Source organism: Chiloscyllium plagiosum, chromosome 30 (assembly GCF_004010195.1).
Source record: "Chiloscyllium plagiosum isolate BGI_BamShark_2017 chromosome 30, ASM401019v2, whole genome shotgun sequence".
In the NCBI taxonomy this organism is placed as follows: Eukaryota; Metazoa; Chordata; class Chondrichthyes; order Orectolobiformes; family Hemiscylliidae; genus Chiloscyllium; species Chiloscyllium plagiosum.
This window is the reverse complement of record NC_057739.1, coordinates 19,546,728-19,564,359: the sequence shown is the minus strand read 5'-3', so window position 1 is coordinate 19,564,359 and position 17,632 is coordinate 19,546,728. Positions and strand designations below refer to the sequence as shown.

Below are 17,632 nucleotides of genomic sequence, written 5' to 3'. Positions count from 1 at the left end.
CCTCTGCCCCAACCATAATTGAGTTTTGCTTTATTTCTGTTGGTCCTGTTCTGATGTTTGTCTGCCAACAGGTCTGGTTAAGAGGCAGTTCAAGTTTTAAGGAAGACCTTGGAAAAAGTTGTAAAATATTCACACTTGGAGGCAATGACCGTTATTCTCTAGAGTTTCCGGAAAATATTGAGAATGTCAGGTTGTAAGCAGTTACTCTGTCCATTTCATTCCAAGATAGAATAGAAATGTGATCTAAAGAATAGTTAAATAATTTCAATCTGAATACAAAGCCCATGTGATTTGTTGCCTTAGAGAATAACCTTGGAGGGGAAGTGTTTCTAAGATGCCCTGAAACTTCAGGTACAGTCTACCTATAATTAGGGAGCAGTTAGAAGTAAAAATTCCACAGTTGATGGGGCAAGAATATTTGCAGGAGCTTGGATTAAAAAGGCAACATTTGTGAGGATTTCAGTTGAGATGGAGGATGCATTGAACTTGTGCTAAAGGGAGAATAGCCAGGAAAGTCCTCAATGAATCACCATTTTGCAGTTGAAAGTTAACAGGCTGTGAAACAAAAGGGACGAAATAAACCTTCTGGATTTGAGAATCACTTTGAGTGGATCCAGGAAAATTTTGAGACTGTATGAAGAACACTACTGTAGAAGTGAGTTTCCTTCGTTAAAAGCTAAAGAAAAATTTCTGATCTTTTAGTTGGGAGTACAGGTTATCTACAAAATAACATATAACTATTTTGGCCTGGTGGTTACATTTAAAGGTAAAAAATGTGAAAATCTGTCACTCTTTCAGCTGTCAATTGGCAATTCAACTTTTTTTTAAGAAGTTGATCCATCTCTAAGGGGTTTGTAATATTGTTTTGACATTTTATTACAGAAAGTTACCTATAAATCAAAGCGTTTAATCTATGACTTGCGGACAATTGCAGAGGTTGAAGGGTCAGGGGTAAAATCATGGAAACATGCGGAATGGAAGGAGCAGATCATCGTACCAGCCTTACCTCAGTCATCTCTACATGGTTGCAACTTAATACAAATAGATTATTTCATTCAGGTGAGAATGATAATTAAGTATCTGTAAATTAGAAAATGATATAGGACGGAAAAGTTTGTCTACCTAAGAGCTTTTCCTTTGTGCCTGCAAACAAAATATTGCAATCTTCAAACGTTTATCAGTCGGCTTTGGCAATAGCTGCTGAAACACAATATTGTAACTTGTGGTGGGTTCGAGCTTTGGCGTGCTACAAAAATTGACGTTTACATGACATCTTTAATGTAGTAAAACATCTCATTGCACTTCATGAAAATGAAGCAGGCTAAATTGACATCACGCCAGTGGGGGAAGCAATTGGACAGATACTTGATCAAAGAGTAAGGTTTTAAACTGTGACTTGGGCCAGGTAAGTAAAGAAGCAGTGAGTTTTGGGGAGGAAATTGAAGCTTATAGTCGAGATAATGTTATGAACTAGGCCAAACCCCCTCAAAACGTTTTAAGAAGGTAGCCCTGTCCTAACTTTTCAAGTTGATTTAAGCTGATGTAAGGTGAATTATCCAGGAGTGTTACAGCTGGTCAAACCACTGTTTTAAACAAAACAATTTATTTACACACGAACAAAAGAAAATTGAATGTAGAATAACATAACTATTTGAAAACTCAACAGGTATGAAATCACAACTTAACCAAGAGCTGTTCAGATTTCCTGCAACATCCTATTACAAACCCCTTGGCAAAAAGGTAAATTCAAACACAGGTTCTTACAATAGAGAGATTGCAGAGAGAGAATCGGCCAGAAAACCTCTGTTGAATCAGGGAACCTTCTCCCCCAGCAGCTTGCTAAAACCAAACCAGAAAAGAACCCTGAACTGGGAGAACTGGCCACTTCCCTTTCATTGTATGAGTGTTTTAAACAAAAATTTAAAAGCCTTTTCAAGTAGAAATTTTCAGACTAATCGGAACCTCTGCCTTTACAATCCCTCTTGGGGGGGGGGAGAAACTAAGGACACCATAACCTTGCTAAAGGTGCAGCACTGTCACAACAGCTGAAGACAAGGCCAGCTTGTCTGAAGTGAAGGTGAGGGCTACAATAGAAATCAATTAGAGGAGGACTGCATCTTATAGGGATCAAGAGAAGAACTTCTAAATTATGACTTTGAACTGTGTGCAATGCGTGTTCTTTTTTCCAAGTATTACTTTCTCCCCAATTAAGTGTTACTCATTCTGAGCATTAACAGCTGTTCCCCAAGTGCTTACATTTGTCCTGTCAGCAGCTATTACCTATCCTTCCGTTCTCCTGTACTCAAGCTAGTCAGTAGTCTCTGTCTGAACTAGGACCATTCAGTCTCCTAGATTAATATAAACTTGATTCTTCCACCCCTAAACAGCTTATCCTCCAGTTTTGTGGTGCCATAAAACATTCAATAGAGTGTTATGAAAACCAGCAATTATGATGAATGATGGAGTACCTTTACATAAGAGAAACCCTGACTTGTCTAACCTCATTGTTGAGTGAGGCAGCATTGTTTAGTATGCACCTTCACAGTAGATTATATCAGTCTGGAATGCCACTCCTTTCAAAACCATAAGCTCCATAGTTCTCGTTTTTCCCTCCTCTTCTGATGCAGTTCTGCAGACATTCACAGCTTTTTGTTAAGTTCAATACTTCTAAAACTATGCAGTGACTATTGGACTTAATCGTGATGGGCCCTGAGTCTCATTTGACTGCCTGTTCAACACAAACCAGGAAATAAATGTAGTATTTTATTGCCTCGAACTTAGTTTTACATCAGGAAGTAGTATGTTGCCGACTAGGGGACTTTTAGATGTTTAACTACTTTTAGAATTCTAATATCATACAATGAGACTTTCAACTTTGCAATGATTGTGGAAAATCAGAAATAAAGTGAGAGCACTTTTTTTGTGTTTAACAGGTTTCTATCCGATCGCCAGAGATTTTAGTCAGCTTACCGATTTATATTGGAAATATTGCTGTGAACAGTCCACCGCTGACTCCATCCAGGCAATCTCAAGCTGTTCAACCCACAGTAATCCCCACAGCTCCTCCAGCTGAAGATATTGGGGCTACTGGTTATCAGCCCATGGATAATATAATTCTTCCAACCAAAAGCCACTCTCAGCAACAGACGTTATCACCTCATACTTACAGCCAAGCATCTGGCTTTGAAAGCAATACTCGTGAGCAGCTTCCTGGTCCCATGCTTTGTATTTCAACTGGTGCTACAGTCCCTTACTACGCAGATGGGCCTGTTGTTGCAGATCTTAGTGAAAATCCTCTGATTTTACCTCCTGAATATAGTTCATGGGCATATCCATATGGTAGGTTTTCTGATTTTATTATTCGTTCTAAAATATAGAGCTCTTTCAAGATTTATCTTTTCCTTTATATTTAAACTAGTAGCAATGTCTTAGTAGTAAATGCAACTCTGGCTACAGATGTCCTGCATTCCTATCTTATTTTCAAGGTTTCTAATGACTTGGAAAAAAAAACAATTAAAGAGTTTTGCTCAGCAAAGACATGGCAACTGTTTGCACATTGTGACTGTTGTTTTGTCTTTTAATAGATCCTCCCCCAACATATGAAGAGAGTTGCAGCAGTGCTAACTCCAGCATGAGTGCAGGACAGTAATGTGCTACAGAAGAGATAGTGCTGTTGATGTGCTGAAATGCCTTTTAGTTACATTTTACTGGAAAACAACTTTGCAATGCAGCACTGCAAATGTGTTCTGAGATTGAAGAAGCTGAAAAGTCATTATCGAAATGCATTATCAAGGACCACAGATACTTCTACAGCTTGGAATGCTCTGCACAAACTACCTATTTACTGCGCCCATGCTGGACTGTAAATCTGTGTTTACTCTTTTTATTGATCCTTGCTTTTGGGACGCCGAATACTGAAGGACATGGATGTAAATGTTAATGCCTCCAGCTGTGTGCATATAAATAATGCAGGTCTACTCTTGTTAAACAGCTTCACCTTAAACTGTGAATTGAAAGACTTTCTGCAATCTCATTTCTGTGGAGCAAGCTGCAAGCTTTAAAGTACTTTTGAGCCTTAAGAACCAAGGTGTCGTGATAACATTCCTTAATGGTTGCTCAGATAGAGGTCCCATTTGAAGTGGTCTTTTTGCAGTAGAAAGTCAATCTCAATTGTAATCAAGTTGAGGCTACTTCAGTACATTTTGTACTTAGCTGTGTATTCGTTACATGGATCACAGGCCAGGTTTGAGTATGCTGACCTTTTTAAAGAATTGATGCTAAGCAGAATGGTTTAGGGATCCTTTCACTTTGATTTGCACACCTTTCTTATAATTTGTTTCATGAGAGAGATGTCTATATATACAGTATTTATAAATGTTAGTATGTTTTGGAAAGTTGTGGCATGCTCTTTGAGCTAGCACATGAAAATGGCAAGTTTGAAATCCTGTATGATGATTTCACATTTACAACTTGAGCCTTATTAAAATCAGGTCAAAGCAAATTACTCACTAAACATAATGCAATTTTCTACTACTGTATTCAATAACATTCAGGATTAAAGTTTTATGTGCAGAGTTTAGAGGTGCTGAATAACTTTGCCTAACCTCTAAGCACAGGTTTAGTATGGGAGGATATTTGAATGACAGACTAATTGGGTTTTACAATGAAAGTAGATGGTTTCTCGGGAATTGCAGTGGTCTAAAGTATTAAATACTGAAAAAATTGAAATTACATATGACTGAGAATCCTACTAACAAATGTTTCATGTTAAGATATGAAGGCTGGTTTTGCATGTTAACTCTAAATTGATGAAACTCTTATCAAAATTCTTGCTGAGCCTATGTGCTGCAATGCTGCCAGAAGTGCTGGCTGCAGGCTGTTTTTCTTGCTGTGAGCAAGAACTTCCACCTGTACTCGGGATAACTTGTTTACAAAAGCATTTTGATTTATGAGGGAATAGATGTGGCATACGCAAGGGATGAAGCTTAACTGATAAGCCTTTTAGAAGTTCTGAACACACTCTTATTTTGCAGGAAAGGTGGATAGAAGTAGGTAATGAACTGAATCTGAAATATTTAATTGTCCACCACCTTGTTGCCCTTTTAGCTTAAATCCAGTTTAACTACATCTCTAGGTCCTTTTTTTAAAAAAAAGAGGCAAAATTCATCAAGACTGTGCTTTTTATTAATGTCCAATTGACTCTTGATGCTAGTGGTCAAGCTAGCTGTTATACTGCTGCTATTCGTGTGGAATTTTAATTTTATTATGGGAATAGTTTTATTCAAACAGGTTTATTCATTGAAGTATATTTTCATTTGGAAAGGTAAAGTGAGACTGGAACAAAACTTAAATTAATTTGCTTACATTTTGTACTAACAGTATAGGAATGAAGGGAATCGTCATTTTTGAGTTTTTATTGTGCTGCCCATAAATTCCAACCTTGACCATGTTATTTCAAATATTTTGTTCCATTATATGTATAAGTAATAACTTGTATGGAAAAATAGTCTAACACGGAGTGCCAGCTGACTAAAGACATTTTTCCATGGATCACTTGGAAGTTTGCATAGCATTTTGAATTCCATGGAAATTACTGAAATCTGTAGAACAATTTTACCTACCGATTCTGCATCTCCACAGTGATTAGCTAATATATATAGTGAAAGCCTTTAATATACTAACAATGGTCTCAACATTTAATGAAATCAATTAATGTTTTAAAGATCAGCTTTTTAAAATACTTTAGGACTTTGACAGTATTTCACAAGATACATCGACTGCTATTTTGTGAATTATTAAGCACATCTTGTATATTGCACTGATAAGGGCATCACAGCTTGATTTAAAACAACAAACATTCTTTTGGGCATTATCCAAATGAATATACAGGTATTCCAGTGCGCCATGACATTTGAGCGCTCAAGTGATTTAGAGCAATAGCTCACAAGCATATGTTCCATAAGAAAGGAAAACTTATTGTCTGTGGATTATGCAGCAAAGTTTAATGTACTTTCTGTCATCGAGATATCAAGCAACAGTGGCTGATGCTTGAATGAACATCAACTTGGCTGAATCTGATTTGGGATAGTGCACACAGTGAGAGACCCATGAGGAAATAAAGGGAGGGTTTTTTCTCCTCTGTATTGGTATGAATCTAATGAACTAATGTCGTTGGCCATTTAACGGATGCAGTTGTGTGTTTTATTTTTGTGATGGAGCAATAGTTGTCTGGTAACTTTCTACTCTGCTGATCTAATAGAATTGCAAAACAGTAGGTTTAGTTTTTTTAATGCATATTTTATTAGAAAATCTCAGGGCTTGAATATCTAAGTGTAAACTATAGCAAATGAAATATGCAGAATTCCACTTGCCCTGCTCTTATCTAGCTGAAGGAACTAAATGCTTTCTATGACTAAACTATTCTAGGCATATGTTTGAGTACGTGGTTTGAAGGCTCGAGGAAAAATAAATGTCACATTACTAAATAAAGCTAACTTTGAAAGCTTTGTCATTTTAAATTGAAATATTAATGCATTTATCTCTGAAGACCAAAGTTACTCAAATGTTAGTGCTTAGACTTTTTCTCATCAATCTAGTCATTATTGAACATGGAGACAAAATGTGAACTAATCTTCAAAGTAATGAAGTATGTTCAATTGGATTTAAAATAATTGTCCAAAATACATTGAGTATTATATATTGCAGCAAAGAGTGAGAGAAGTTGAGATGATTCTGCAGCGTGAAAGAATAGATTCTTTTCAGGATCCAAATAAGATCTTAGCAAGGTTGGGGCGTTTCCTCAATTGGAGAATGGCTAATCATCCTCTTTCATCCATTGAAAGTAATTCTGTGTGCCTGTTTTGCAATTTGGTGTTCTGTCCTGGAAAGCTATTGTGCTCTCATACTGAAGTGGAAAATAGTCCTTAACTGTATAAATACTGTTTTCCTCTTTTGGCATGATCTTCAGCTACAGGATGGTGTGTGCATTCATTCCATTGCCTTCAGCTTGCCAGCTCCCTCAATATTTTGAATTGAAAATAATATCCTACATGAAGGATGGGAATGAAGTAACTGAGGATGATGAATTTCACAGCTAGAAAGACTAAGACACTTTGTCGTGCTAAAAGATTGTTGAAATTTGCACCAGCCATTTTAAAAGGGAGAAAGTTGAATTCTGTAACTCCAATGTTTTACTGCTGTCCAGTATCTTAGAATATTGTTTAAAGTTGTAACTTATTACTGATGTTGTGCCTTTTTGTAGAACTTGGGACGTTAAAAGTTAATATTACAATTTAACAGGAGCATTCCCCTCGTGCTCATGCTGCTTGATTAACAACTACAAATCAGTAAGAATTCTAATGTACAACTTGTAAAAATATCATCTTATTCTGCGTTTTTGGCATTGTTAGAACTAGAGAGAATTTCTGCTTTGTCCAGTATCTTCACTCCTGTTACAATATTAACTTTGAGGACCCTCAATCATGAATTTTAAACTTATTTAATTAAGTCTTATTATTTGTTGTCTTATGCACTGGAGGAAGTTTTCTTGCCTTACCAATATAGTGTAGCCTGATTCTACTTACACATTTCTTAAATCATGCAATTGTTTTATTTCCCTACTCCATTTAAAGCATGTAGTTACTAACCAAGCCTATGATATATATCTAACTGAAATAAGCAAGCATTTGCCTTTTCCGAAGTTAGTTAGTACTGAATTTAGGTTTTGAAATAGACATTTGCTTGGAAAAGTGCATTTCCTTGGAAATAGAAGAAACAAAATGTTATGCCAAAAATGTTTGTGCCTCATTAACAGCACCAGTATTTTGATTGGCGATTATCCTGATAGTCATTTGAGACAGAAAATTGCTTCGAAGTATTGGTGTGAATCAAATTACCAAAAATTATATTTTTAAAACTGTTTAACATGCTATGGTTTGTATAGAATTGCATTTCCTATGTTTTTCTGTGCTTTGTGATTTGGTGTTCTTTAAGGTCCTTAAGAGCATCCTATGCTGAGGATTTTGGATTTTAGTACCAAATTTCATATCAAAAAGAATTTTGATTACTTCACTAATCTTGGTATATAAGAACCTTTTCATTGCCTGTCATTTTAATGTAAAAATACTGTCCTTCCACACTTCGGATAAGCATAGGTATCGAAACCTGAATTGGATTGTTATTTGCATCTCTCTTTCAGCTTGCTGCCAAAGCGTTGTATTTTTCCATTAGTTATCCAATAAAATTTTATTGAATTTTTCTCCTCTTCCTTTCTATCCTACGATAACCAGGCATTTCATTTTTCACAATTCATGAATCACTGTATTAAGAGGTAGGGCAGCATCTGGCAAGGCTTAACTTGTTTGGAAAATGTGATAAATCCCTCAGTACTCTTAAGTGCTTAGTACTATTTGTTCTGAAAACAAATATTGAAAATTAATCTTTTCAACTGTGCATTTTAATAGTTCAGTTGTATTAAACATGTATAACAGTTATGCTGTATTTAGACAGAAAATTGTTTTAAACAGATGCAGACTATTGGTTTGTAGCTTTATGACTACTTTAACATTTTTCACATAGAAATTACTCTTCTTCTGAATATTTCATAGAATACATTGAAGTTAATTTCCCAAATATTTTTGTAATAAACTTTGATTTATTGTTGCACCTTATTGTTTCACATTTTAATGTAATTATTTGAAAATGTAAATTGAGTAGTCAAGCAACATATTAATAAAACTTTCCTTGAAAGAAATGTTGCTGTTTTTGTGAAATTTTGCACAGAGAATGTAGTGTTAACACTTGGATAAAAGCACAGGAATGTTCAGAAGTCAAAACTAACATTTTGGTTCATCATGCCAGCCTCTGGTTTATTTCCCTTTGATCATACTGAAAGATGGTATATATTTCAGTATTCTAAAGAATGATAATGTTGTAGAAACTTGTTCTAGAATCTCTTCCTTGAAGTTTAACTAACTAAATTTAACACTAGAAGCAAAACTGAACAGAATTACTTGTCAGAAGTTTCATTTGGTTCTGTTCGCTCAAACTTTTAATTTGTCGATGGCAAACTATTACCAGGCAAAGATCAACACTAATATTCAAATCCAAGTAGAATAATTGCTGGCTTTGAAGAATAATGAAACTAAACAGTTATCCTTTGACAGCAAACTTTGTTTTAACTGGTGCTGTCAATAAATCGGCATAATTATGTATCTCAAATGCATTGAACTCTACTGTTAGTTTGTCCAATCATTATAGTTTTTCAATTTATTTACCTCGACATAAACATGCTTAAATTGAATGGCCACGCTAAATATCAACAGTTCATTCAATTTCACGTTAATTTCTTGTCAACCATAGTGATTTCCATAATTTCGGTTTAGTCAGTTGACTCTGCCGGTAATTTTTTTTTATTTGAGGTGAAGTTAACTTATTTGAGATGTATGCTGTGGATAAAGTATAACAATAATGTGTGTACTCCTGTGTTTCTATTAGTTCATGTTTTTACATTATGTGGACTTCTTGATTATCCAGACTATTTAAACAACTTGCACACTTCTGGTCCCATAGATAAGTAATAAAAAGTTTGTTATACATGCAAATAAATCATTTGGAACCTGAGCTTTTGTTATAGCTTTATTATATAGTACTGTAATTGTAATTTCCCCCTACACAAGTACACAATCTTTGGCCACAGTAACAACAGTCCAGGCAGATGCCTTGCATTAATTTTCAGTTTACCTCAGTATTTGAAATAAGCATGGCGTTTGCTAGGTTCTCTGGCAATTAGGTTAGAGCTTCCTGCTCTCAATAAACTCAGGAGTACAGAAGAGGCTGCACCCCTTCTCTTGGCCTAAATTTTAATTCCCAACAGTAGAGAATTTAGAAATTTGGTATTTGCAGTTTTTAAGTACATTTTTAAATATTTATAATTTACAAATGGCAGATGGTACATGAAACCTTGCATGTTGATATTCCTACCAATATTTTTTCTACATTTGACTAATGTTTGCAAATGTTTCCTTTGTGTTCTTTCACAGAGAAACACCACTAAGTTCCATTTTGTGTCAGATCCTTTGATATCTTTTGGCGATTAACTCTTATTTTCATTTCATTAAATTTTTTAAATTTCTATTGTTTTAAAATCTAATAAGAATCCTAAATTCCTGAAATAGCGTACAGTTCAGTTTCTTTTTGGAGCATTATTCTTGAGTTTGGGTATAAAATTTGATCATCTGCTTCCTAAGATCTATTTATTAATTTTGCTAAAAATTTCAATTTTGTTCCTTGACTGTGCGTTGTACTAAAGTAACTTGAAGCAATGAAATGAAAAGACTTACAATGCTAATACTCTGTATGGTGCTTTGACATCCACAGTCTGAAAGTAGGTGGAATTTTCAGAAGGTACTGTTTTCTATCCTGGAGATGAACTGCTTTGTATATTTGGAAAGCACCTCGCAGGCTTCCATTCTGGGTATTGGCATGGGACAAACCAAGAGCCTGTATGGACAAACTTTGAGCATCATTTCAACGTTTGCTTGGGCTGTTGAAAATGGAGCTGTCTTTTGTTTAATCACATCCTTGCCCTGATAGTTTGAGTGTATGCATTTGTAACTATAATGTCTCATTATTTCTAATATTGCTTAAATTTCTTTTTAACGTTCTTTGTTTTCTAGGAAACATTTTTTAATTTATGTTTGGGAAGGCAATGCAATAGAGAATTGAGAGACTGCAACTGCGTGATTGAAGAACTTTGACTGTAAAGATATTGGGCTCTGCAGTTTTTCAAAGTAGTGACTGGTGGATAGTTGCAATAAGCAAGCTAGCTAGAAGAACGATGGAGAAATTGTTACCTCAGTAGTGAAGTGTCTAAAATACGATAAACTTTGCAGAATGCAACAAAACAGTAACGGTAAAAGAGCAGGTGTTGGAGGCAAAACTGAATAAAAGTTCAGTATCTCCCAACTGCATTGGCAGTCGGGGAGTTTGAAAGCATCAAGGCTAATTGATTTTTAACACTAAGCTGCAGCAAAGTTAGGTTCAATCAATTTTCAATTAATGTAGTTTACTTTCTGTAGATTGAAGGCAATAATAGAGTTAACTTGTGTGGAAGTTGGTTTTGATTCCAAATTGTATCAGAGTTGGAAAGAGAAGGCCAGGGTTGAATCCCTGAACAATGCCAGGGGTGGCCATGTAGGCACAGGCTATGTAATATCTGCTCTAAGAGGAATCAGGAGAGAAAATTGCAGAAGAGTTACCTCAGGAGCATGGAATAGTCAACAATGTTGAAAGTATTGGAGAGATGAGGACTGGCTTTTTCACATGGGTTAATACTTGTGATTTTGACGAGTGCACCTCCATAATTTATGTGACCAAAGCAAATTGTGGAAGCAAGAACTGACTGGATTGTTGCGAAGCACCTCGGAATGATTTTGTCGTTGGTAATGAACAAATAGTATTAAATATTTATTATGTTTGTACTTGACCATAGACAATTTGTGGAGGAACAAAACGCAGTAATTGGCCCAGTCATTTCAGCACAATGCCCTTCAAAGGTAATCGAGAACCTGTGTGAATAGGCTAACAACAGCATGTGTTCATTACCTTGAAAAATCCTAACAAGATGTGCAAAATTTAAAACAAGAAATATAAGTTTGAATATTTAATTCAATGTAAAGTTGTGTCAAAGAACATGAAAACCAGTTGAAAGAAAGGAAAAAATAGAATTGAGATAAAATGAAAACAAAATCTTAAGTCAGACAGTGGATGGGTTAGGTGGTTGCACTTCAAATTGGTTCAAGTTTGTGTCTTCCAAACAGGAAGGATCTTAATAAAATGGTTTGTATAAATATGCTTCCTTTTCATCAAATACTGGAGTAATGAAAATAAATTTTGAAGTTAAATCACTGCATTGCTTTCAGGTGTTTTCTGTCATGATTCCCCTTTACTCACTGGCAATTTTTCAATTATTTAGCTCCTCACATTTTGAAAACCTGATTGCAGTTGACATCTTTGTTAATTTGGTTAAATTTCTTAGAATCTTGCCAGCAAGACAAGGGAAGAACTGTCCAGCTATTCTGTAAGTTGAACATCTTTCCATACAAGATTCTGGTCATCACCAGTATAGATGTACTGTAGCGGACTGGTTCAAGGGAGTTTGTGGGAGATTCTGATGGAAAAGTGATTGCTGAAAGGATAAATCCTTTGACACATGGGCACATATCCCACAGGAAAAGGAGTAATGTGAACACCTATCAGGTGGAAGGAGAAGTTGGAGATGGTGTAGTGCATTTAAGGACCTACAGAATGGATATCCATCACCTTGGCTTCTAGATTACCTTTGAAGGGCATTGTGCTGAAATGACTGGGCCAATTACTGCGTTTTGTTCCTCCACAGATCCACAAATTGTCTATGGTCAAGTACAAACATAATAAATATTTAATACTATTTCATTGCCAACGGCAAAATCATTCCTACGTGCTTCGCAGAATGGATGACACCAGAGAGAGCTTGGACTGGGGTCAGAAGTGGAGCCTTGCTGCTCAATTCCACATTCAGACCGTGTAACCCAAGTTAAATCAGAAACTATTTCAATTTCTTATCCAAAGACAGCTGAAGTGCAATATTCTTGCATACATGCAAGTTAGGTGACAACTGTTGAGTTCAGTTCATTTTTGATAGCCATTTAAAAAATCTAGATGAACCAGTTTCTGCCTGACATTTAAATTTGATAAGCCACCTGCACCTATTTAAAGGTTTGGTCTTGTTTCATTGCATTTTTTATTCAAGACAAAGTGCCAAACAAATTACAGGTTTTCCTTGTTCACTTTTCTGCTGGTAAAAATTTTACACAGTTTAGCATTTTAATCTTTGAAAATGAGAACTCTACTACCTGTATTTTCTCATGGAAGTGGTTCCATATTGTTAGTTATTTCTCCCACTTCTGTCATGATTTTTTGTTGTCACAAATACAAAGTATCACAATCACTTGGTCATGATCTCATTCAAGCACTGGACAATTCTCCCCATGAATTTCCCTGTTCCTTCCCCCCCCCTCTAACCAGATAAGGTGTATCTTCAGGGGTTAGATTAGATGAGATTCTCTACAGTATGGAAACAGGCCTTTTGGCTCTGCAAGTCCACACCGACCCTCTGAAGAGTAACCCTCCCAGACCTATTCCCCATATTTACCCCTGACTAATGCACCTAACACTATGGGCAATTTAACATGGCCAATTCACCTGACCTGCACATCTTTGGACTGTGGGAAGAAACCAGAGCGTCCGTAGGAAACCCACGAGGACCTGAGAATGTGCAAACTCCACACAGTTGTCCAAGGTGGCAATCGAACCCAGGTCCCTGGTGCTGAGGCAGCAGTGCTAACCACTGAATCACCGTGTTGCCCCAACCTCAGGGTTGCCATCTCTGATTGGATATTTTGTTAAGCATACGAGTTATCCTTTTACCTCTACCATTGGGTACCTAACATGTCTGCACGCATCCTTCCCAAACCAATTGCAAAGCAAAAAGACTGTTAATGGCTCAAATGATTTTTCATTCTCCCTCTATCCCCACCTTGAATGTTTTTCAAATTACCAAAACGTGTCAAATGAAAACTAGTATTATTTTAGATTTCTTTGATTTTTTTTCCCTTTTGAGTTAACAACATTGTTTTGGAGACACTGGAGGTTGCGAATCGCAAGAGGTTTGTCGATTCTTGGACTTGAGAATTTTTTTTATCTATGGTAAATTGCAAGCTGGACATTCCTCAGATTCATATGCAGCAAGAATCAATTGTAACAAAGTTAGGGCCAGTATTTAGACTAATATATATGGTGCATGATAGCTTTTGATTGGCACTGCTGTCTCACCGTGCTAGAGACTCTGGTTCAATTCCAGCCTTAGGTGACTGTGTAGAGCAGAGGTGGGGAACCTTTTCATGTTGGAAGGCCGCATTGTTAGTTGTAATCTAATAAGGCCGCATCTAAGAAACTTCAATTATATATTCAAAATTTGCATAATTTGTGAAAATCTTGATGCTACAGTGATCGGTTCCAAGTTATTAGTTCACTTCAAATGGAAAGCCACGTGCACTGTTGTCGTAAGTTGATAGACACTGGCGCCAACCAGCCTCTGGCGGTAGTGGCACCAGTCAGACGGGGAAGATAACATACGTTCTAGAGTCGCATTATAACCAAATTATGAGCATAGCAGGTGTCGAAATAGCCCTTATGACTTCCCAATTTTTAAAATTGTGGCGGTCAGTCTGTGAGGATTTAGTTGAATCATCTTTTACTCTGGTATTTTAAATACATTCATTTTAAAATTAAAATAAAATAATAAAGGATGAAAAAAACATAAAAAATAAAAGATTTGTTCTGCAAAATTTGGATTCATTCAAAAGGCCACACGCAATGGCCTAGAAGGCCGCAGGTTCCCCACCCCTGGTGTAGAGTTTGCATGTTCTCATGTCTGTATGGATTTCTGCCAGGTGCTCTGGTTTCATCCCAAAGTCCAAAGATGTGCAGGTTAGGTGGATTGGCTATGCTAAATTGTCCTGTAGTATCCAGGTATATGAGGGCTAAGTAGATTAGCCATGATAAATATGGGTTATTGGTATAGGATAGGGAGCTAGATGCTCTTTGGAGGTGTGAACTTGATGGTCCAAATGGTCTCTTTCTATATGAGACAACAAGAATATTAAGTGTTCTACAGCTTTGGAGGTCAGAGGTGAGCAGGATAAATGGGTGTACAGGATGTGGCTCTAGAAGTTTGAATAGATTAGAATTGGAGTATTGGTGTGTTTTGGAGAATGGCCTTGGTTTTTGAGCAAACATCCAGTGTTGATTTATAAATCTCCTTTAATTACATTTTAAAAAGTTTTGTTTTTTAGGTTGGGACTTGTGTAGCTAATTAGAGCAGCCTTGTTAGCTTAAAGATAATTAAGCAGAACATGTTTTGAACTCTTGCAACATAATTTTAAAAGCCTACGGATCATGTTTAGAATAGCGCTGTCATCAAATATAAAATGAATCTCTATTCTCCTCTTGGAGTTTTCATCGTCAAAACTGTGTACATCATTATAGCTTTTACTATAATTGCATGACATTCACCACATTTGACATTTTTGCACATTTTTACTTTCTCTTAGCTACATTTCTGTTCAAAGTTGTGACCTATTTCAGGTTCCCCACTCGCTCTGTTTAACATTCAGTCATCTTGTGAATAGCATTCATGAATTTTGCACTAACACACATGACTCTGCACTTATTTCTCTTACATACCGTTCCTAATCATTATCACAGATCAGAGGTTCTTCTAAAGACTATATTTAACTAGTTTTTGTTTTCACTGTTTTCAAATACAAGATGCCACATTCAATCTCATCTTCCCTCACTTTCCTCCCTTGTCAGCTTTCCACAGGGTCTGTTCCCTCCTTGTCACCCTGGTCAACTTGTCTGTCTCAGCCAACATCTCCTAAAGCCTTCCCCACCAAAATAGCGCATTTCTGTATAATTGCAGCAGGTGTAATACTTGCCATTTTACCTCCTCCAAGCTCGGTGACCACTTTGAGGAGCTACTTTGCTTTGCCCCTGCTTGTGATTTCAAAGAACCAAATTTGCTGCTGTTTTTGTACTGGCCTGCTCCTTGGTTCCAGCAAAGCCCAGTGCTGTTTGGAGGAGCAGGTACCTCATTATCCCCTTGTGCACTTTATTGTCTTCAGGATTCAATGTTGTTTTCAACAACTTCAGACCATGCACTGTCCTCCATTTTGTTTGTACTCTTTGCCTGCCTTCACATCTTGTATGGGTTTGCCCTCAGCAAAGCTGACCTATTTTCTATTAATAACTCTAGTCTTAATGTATATCGCTCCTGTACTGCCAGTAGCACCTGTTTTGTCTTTTGCTCTGGATACACTTTGTTTTTTCCACTTGTTCCAATGGCATAAAACCTAACTTTATTTTTGCCCCTTCAGTTCAGAAGAATCATATTGGATTTCAAGACATTAACTCTATTTCTGTCTTCACAGTGGCTGAGTTTTTCCAGTACTTTGTTTTTAATTATAGGAATTTAAGTCTTGAGTTACTTTGAGAGTCATTAGAGTTGTACGGCACAACAACAGACCCTTTGGTCCAACTCGTCCATGTTGCCCAGACATCCAAAGTTAATCTAGTCCCATTTTTCAGCATCTGGCCCATACTTCTCTAAACCCTTACTATTCATATATCCATCCAGATGACTTTTAAATGTTGTAATTGTACTAGCCTCCACCACTTCCTCCAGCAGCTCATTCCATACACACACAACCCTCTGTATAAACAGGTGCCTCTCAGGTCCCTTTTAAACCTTTCCCCTTTCACCTTAAACCTATGCTCTCTAGTTTTAGATTTCCCCACCTTGGGGAAAAGAACTTGGCTATTCACCCGATTCCCCCGTCTACATTCCATGTGGATGATGGCAGAGATCTAAGAACGGAGCCAATGAACCATTCCCCCACGACGTTAATTACTTCCCTCATTAAAATGGTATTAATTTGTGACTACCTTCTGGCTGCTAATGTACAAGAGGTTTCAGATGCCTTTGCCTATACTATGGCTGTTAGTCTTTCATCATATCACCAGCCTTCCCATGTTATTTTGTCAAATATATCTTGAACTTGAAAGAAATCAGACGTTTCACTGCACTGATGTGAGCTGTTGATGGTTCTTTTCAAGCAGCTAAAGTAATGCAGGATATTTTGAATGCCTGCGCGTGTGGTCAGAGTTGTACCTCACTGGGCCAATTAATTAACAAAACAAACAAATGAACTTAAAACCAGCTGTATCTGTGCATTGATTTACTTAAAAAGATTAGTTTTCCGGTTTTCAACAATGTCACTTACAAACAATTTTATTTAAAATTAAAGCTATGCAGAACCTTACCAGGTGGGAAATAATGGGTCTTCTCAGTGTAACATTGCAACTGGATATCAAACAATGATCATTTTTTAAAAAGTAATCCTTGGTATGTGGGCATCACTGTCCATCTGAATAATGAATATCTGATTCTCTGAGCTAATAGTTTGAATTCAGTATTTTTTAACATTCATCCTGACGTTGAGTGGACTGGCTAACTGTACGTATACTTTCTCAAGAAAGTGAGCGCTACACATTCTGGAGATCAGAGTCAAGAGTGTGCCCTTGGCTTATGCACGAAACATCGGTTCTCCTGCTCCTCAGATGCTGCCTGACCTGCTGTGCTTTTCCAGCACCACACCCTCAACTACACACCCTTCTTGCCACCCTAAGTTTTGTCATCTTCCTCGCCTGGATTATTTTGTGGTGGTCTTCATCAAGACACACACTGAAACCTTACCAATCATTCTAAACTGTTTGCTTTTCCTACCCCTCTTATTTATTTAAACATTCATGGCGCCACTACTTGTTCTTGTATATCTCCATCAGACTGCCCACTTAGCAACTTGTCAACCTTCGTGATCTCGGCATACACCTTGGTGCCACTTGTGATCTGTCTCCCTCTCTTTTTCGTTTTCTCTCCCTGATCTCTTTCTCTCCTCCCACTTCTTCCTCCCTTCCCCTTCCCTCCCCTTCTCTCGTCCTTCCATCCCACTCTTCCCTCGCCCACCCTCCT

The 17,632-nt window shown here is 36.9% G+C and overlaps 1 protein-coding gene across 3 annotated transcripts in view; it reads left to right on the top strand.

Moving 5' to 3' along the window:
* Positions 1–7,596, top strand: part of LOC122564773 (arrestin domain-containing protein 1-like) — a 59,234-nt gene extending 51,638 nt beyond the window's left edge. For all 3 annotated transcript variants that reach the window (XM_043719983.1, XM_043719984.1, XM_043719985.1), the window contains exons 6-8: positions 883–1,059; positions 2,934–3,339; positions 3,585–7,596. In XM_043719983.1, the coding sequence (XP_043575918.1) occupies positions 883–1,059; positions 2,934–3,339; positions 3,585–3,649 (648 nt within the window). In that variant the 3' untranslated portion in view covers positions 3,650–7,596. The remainder of the gene's footprint in view (positions 1–882; positions 1,060–2,933; positions 3,340–3,584) is intronic.
* The last annotated feature ends 10,036 nt before the right edge of the window (positions 7,597–17,632 follow it).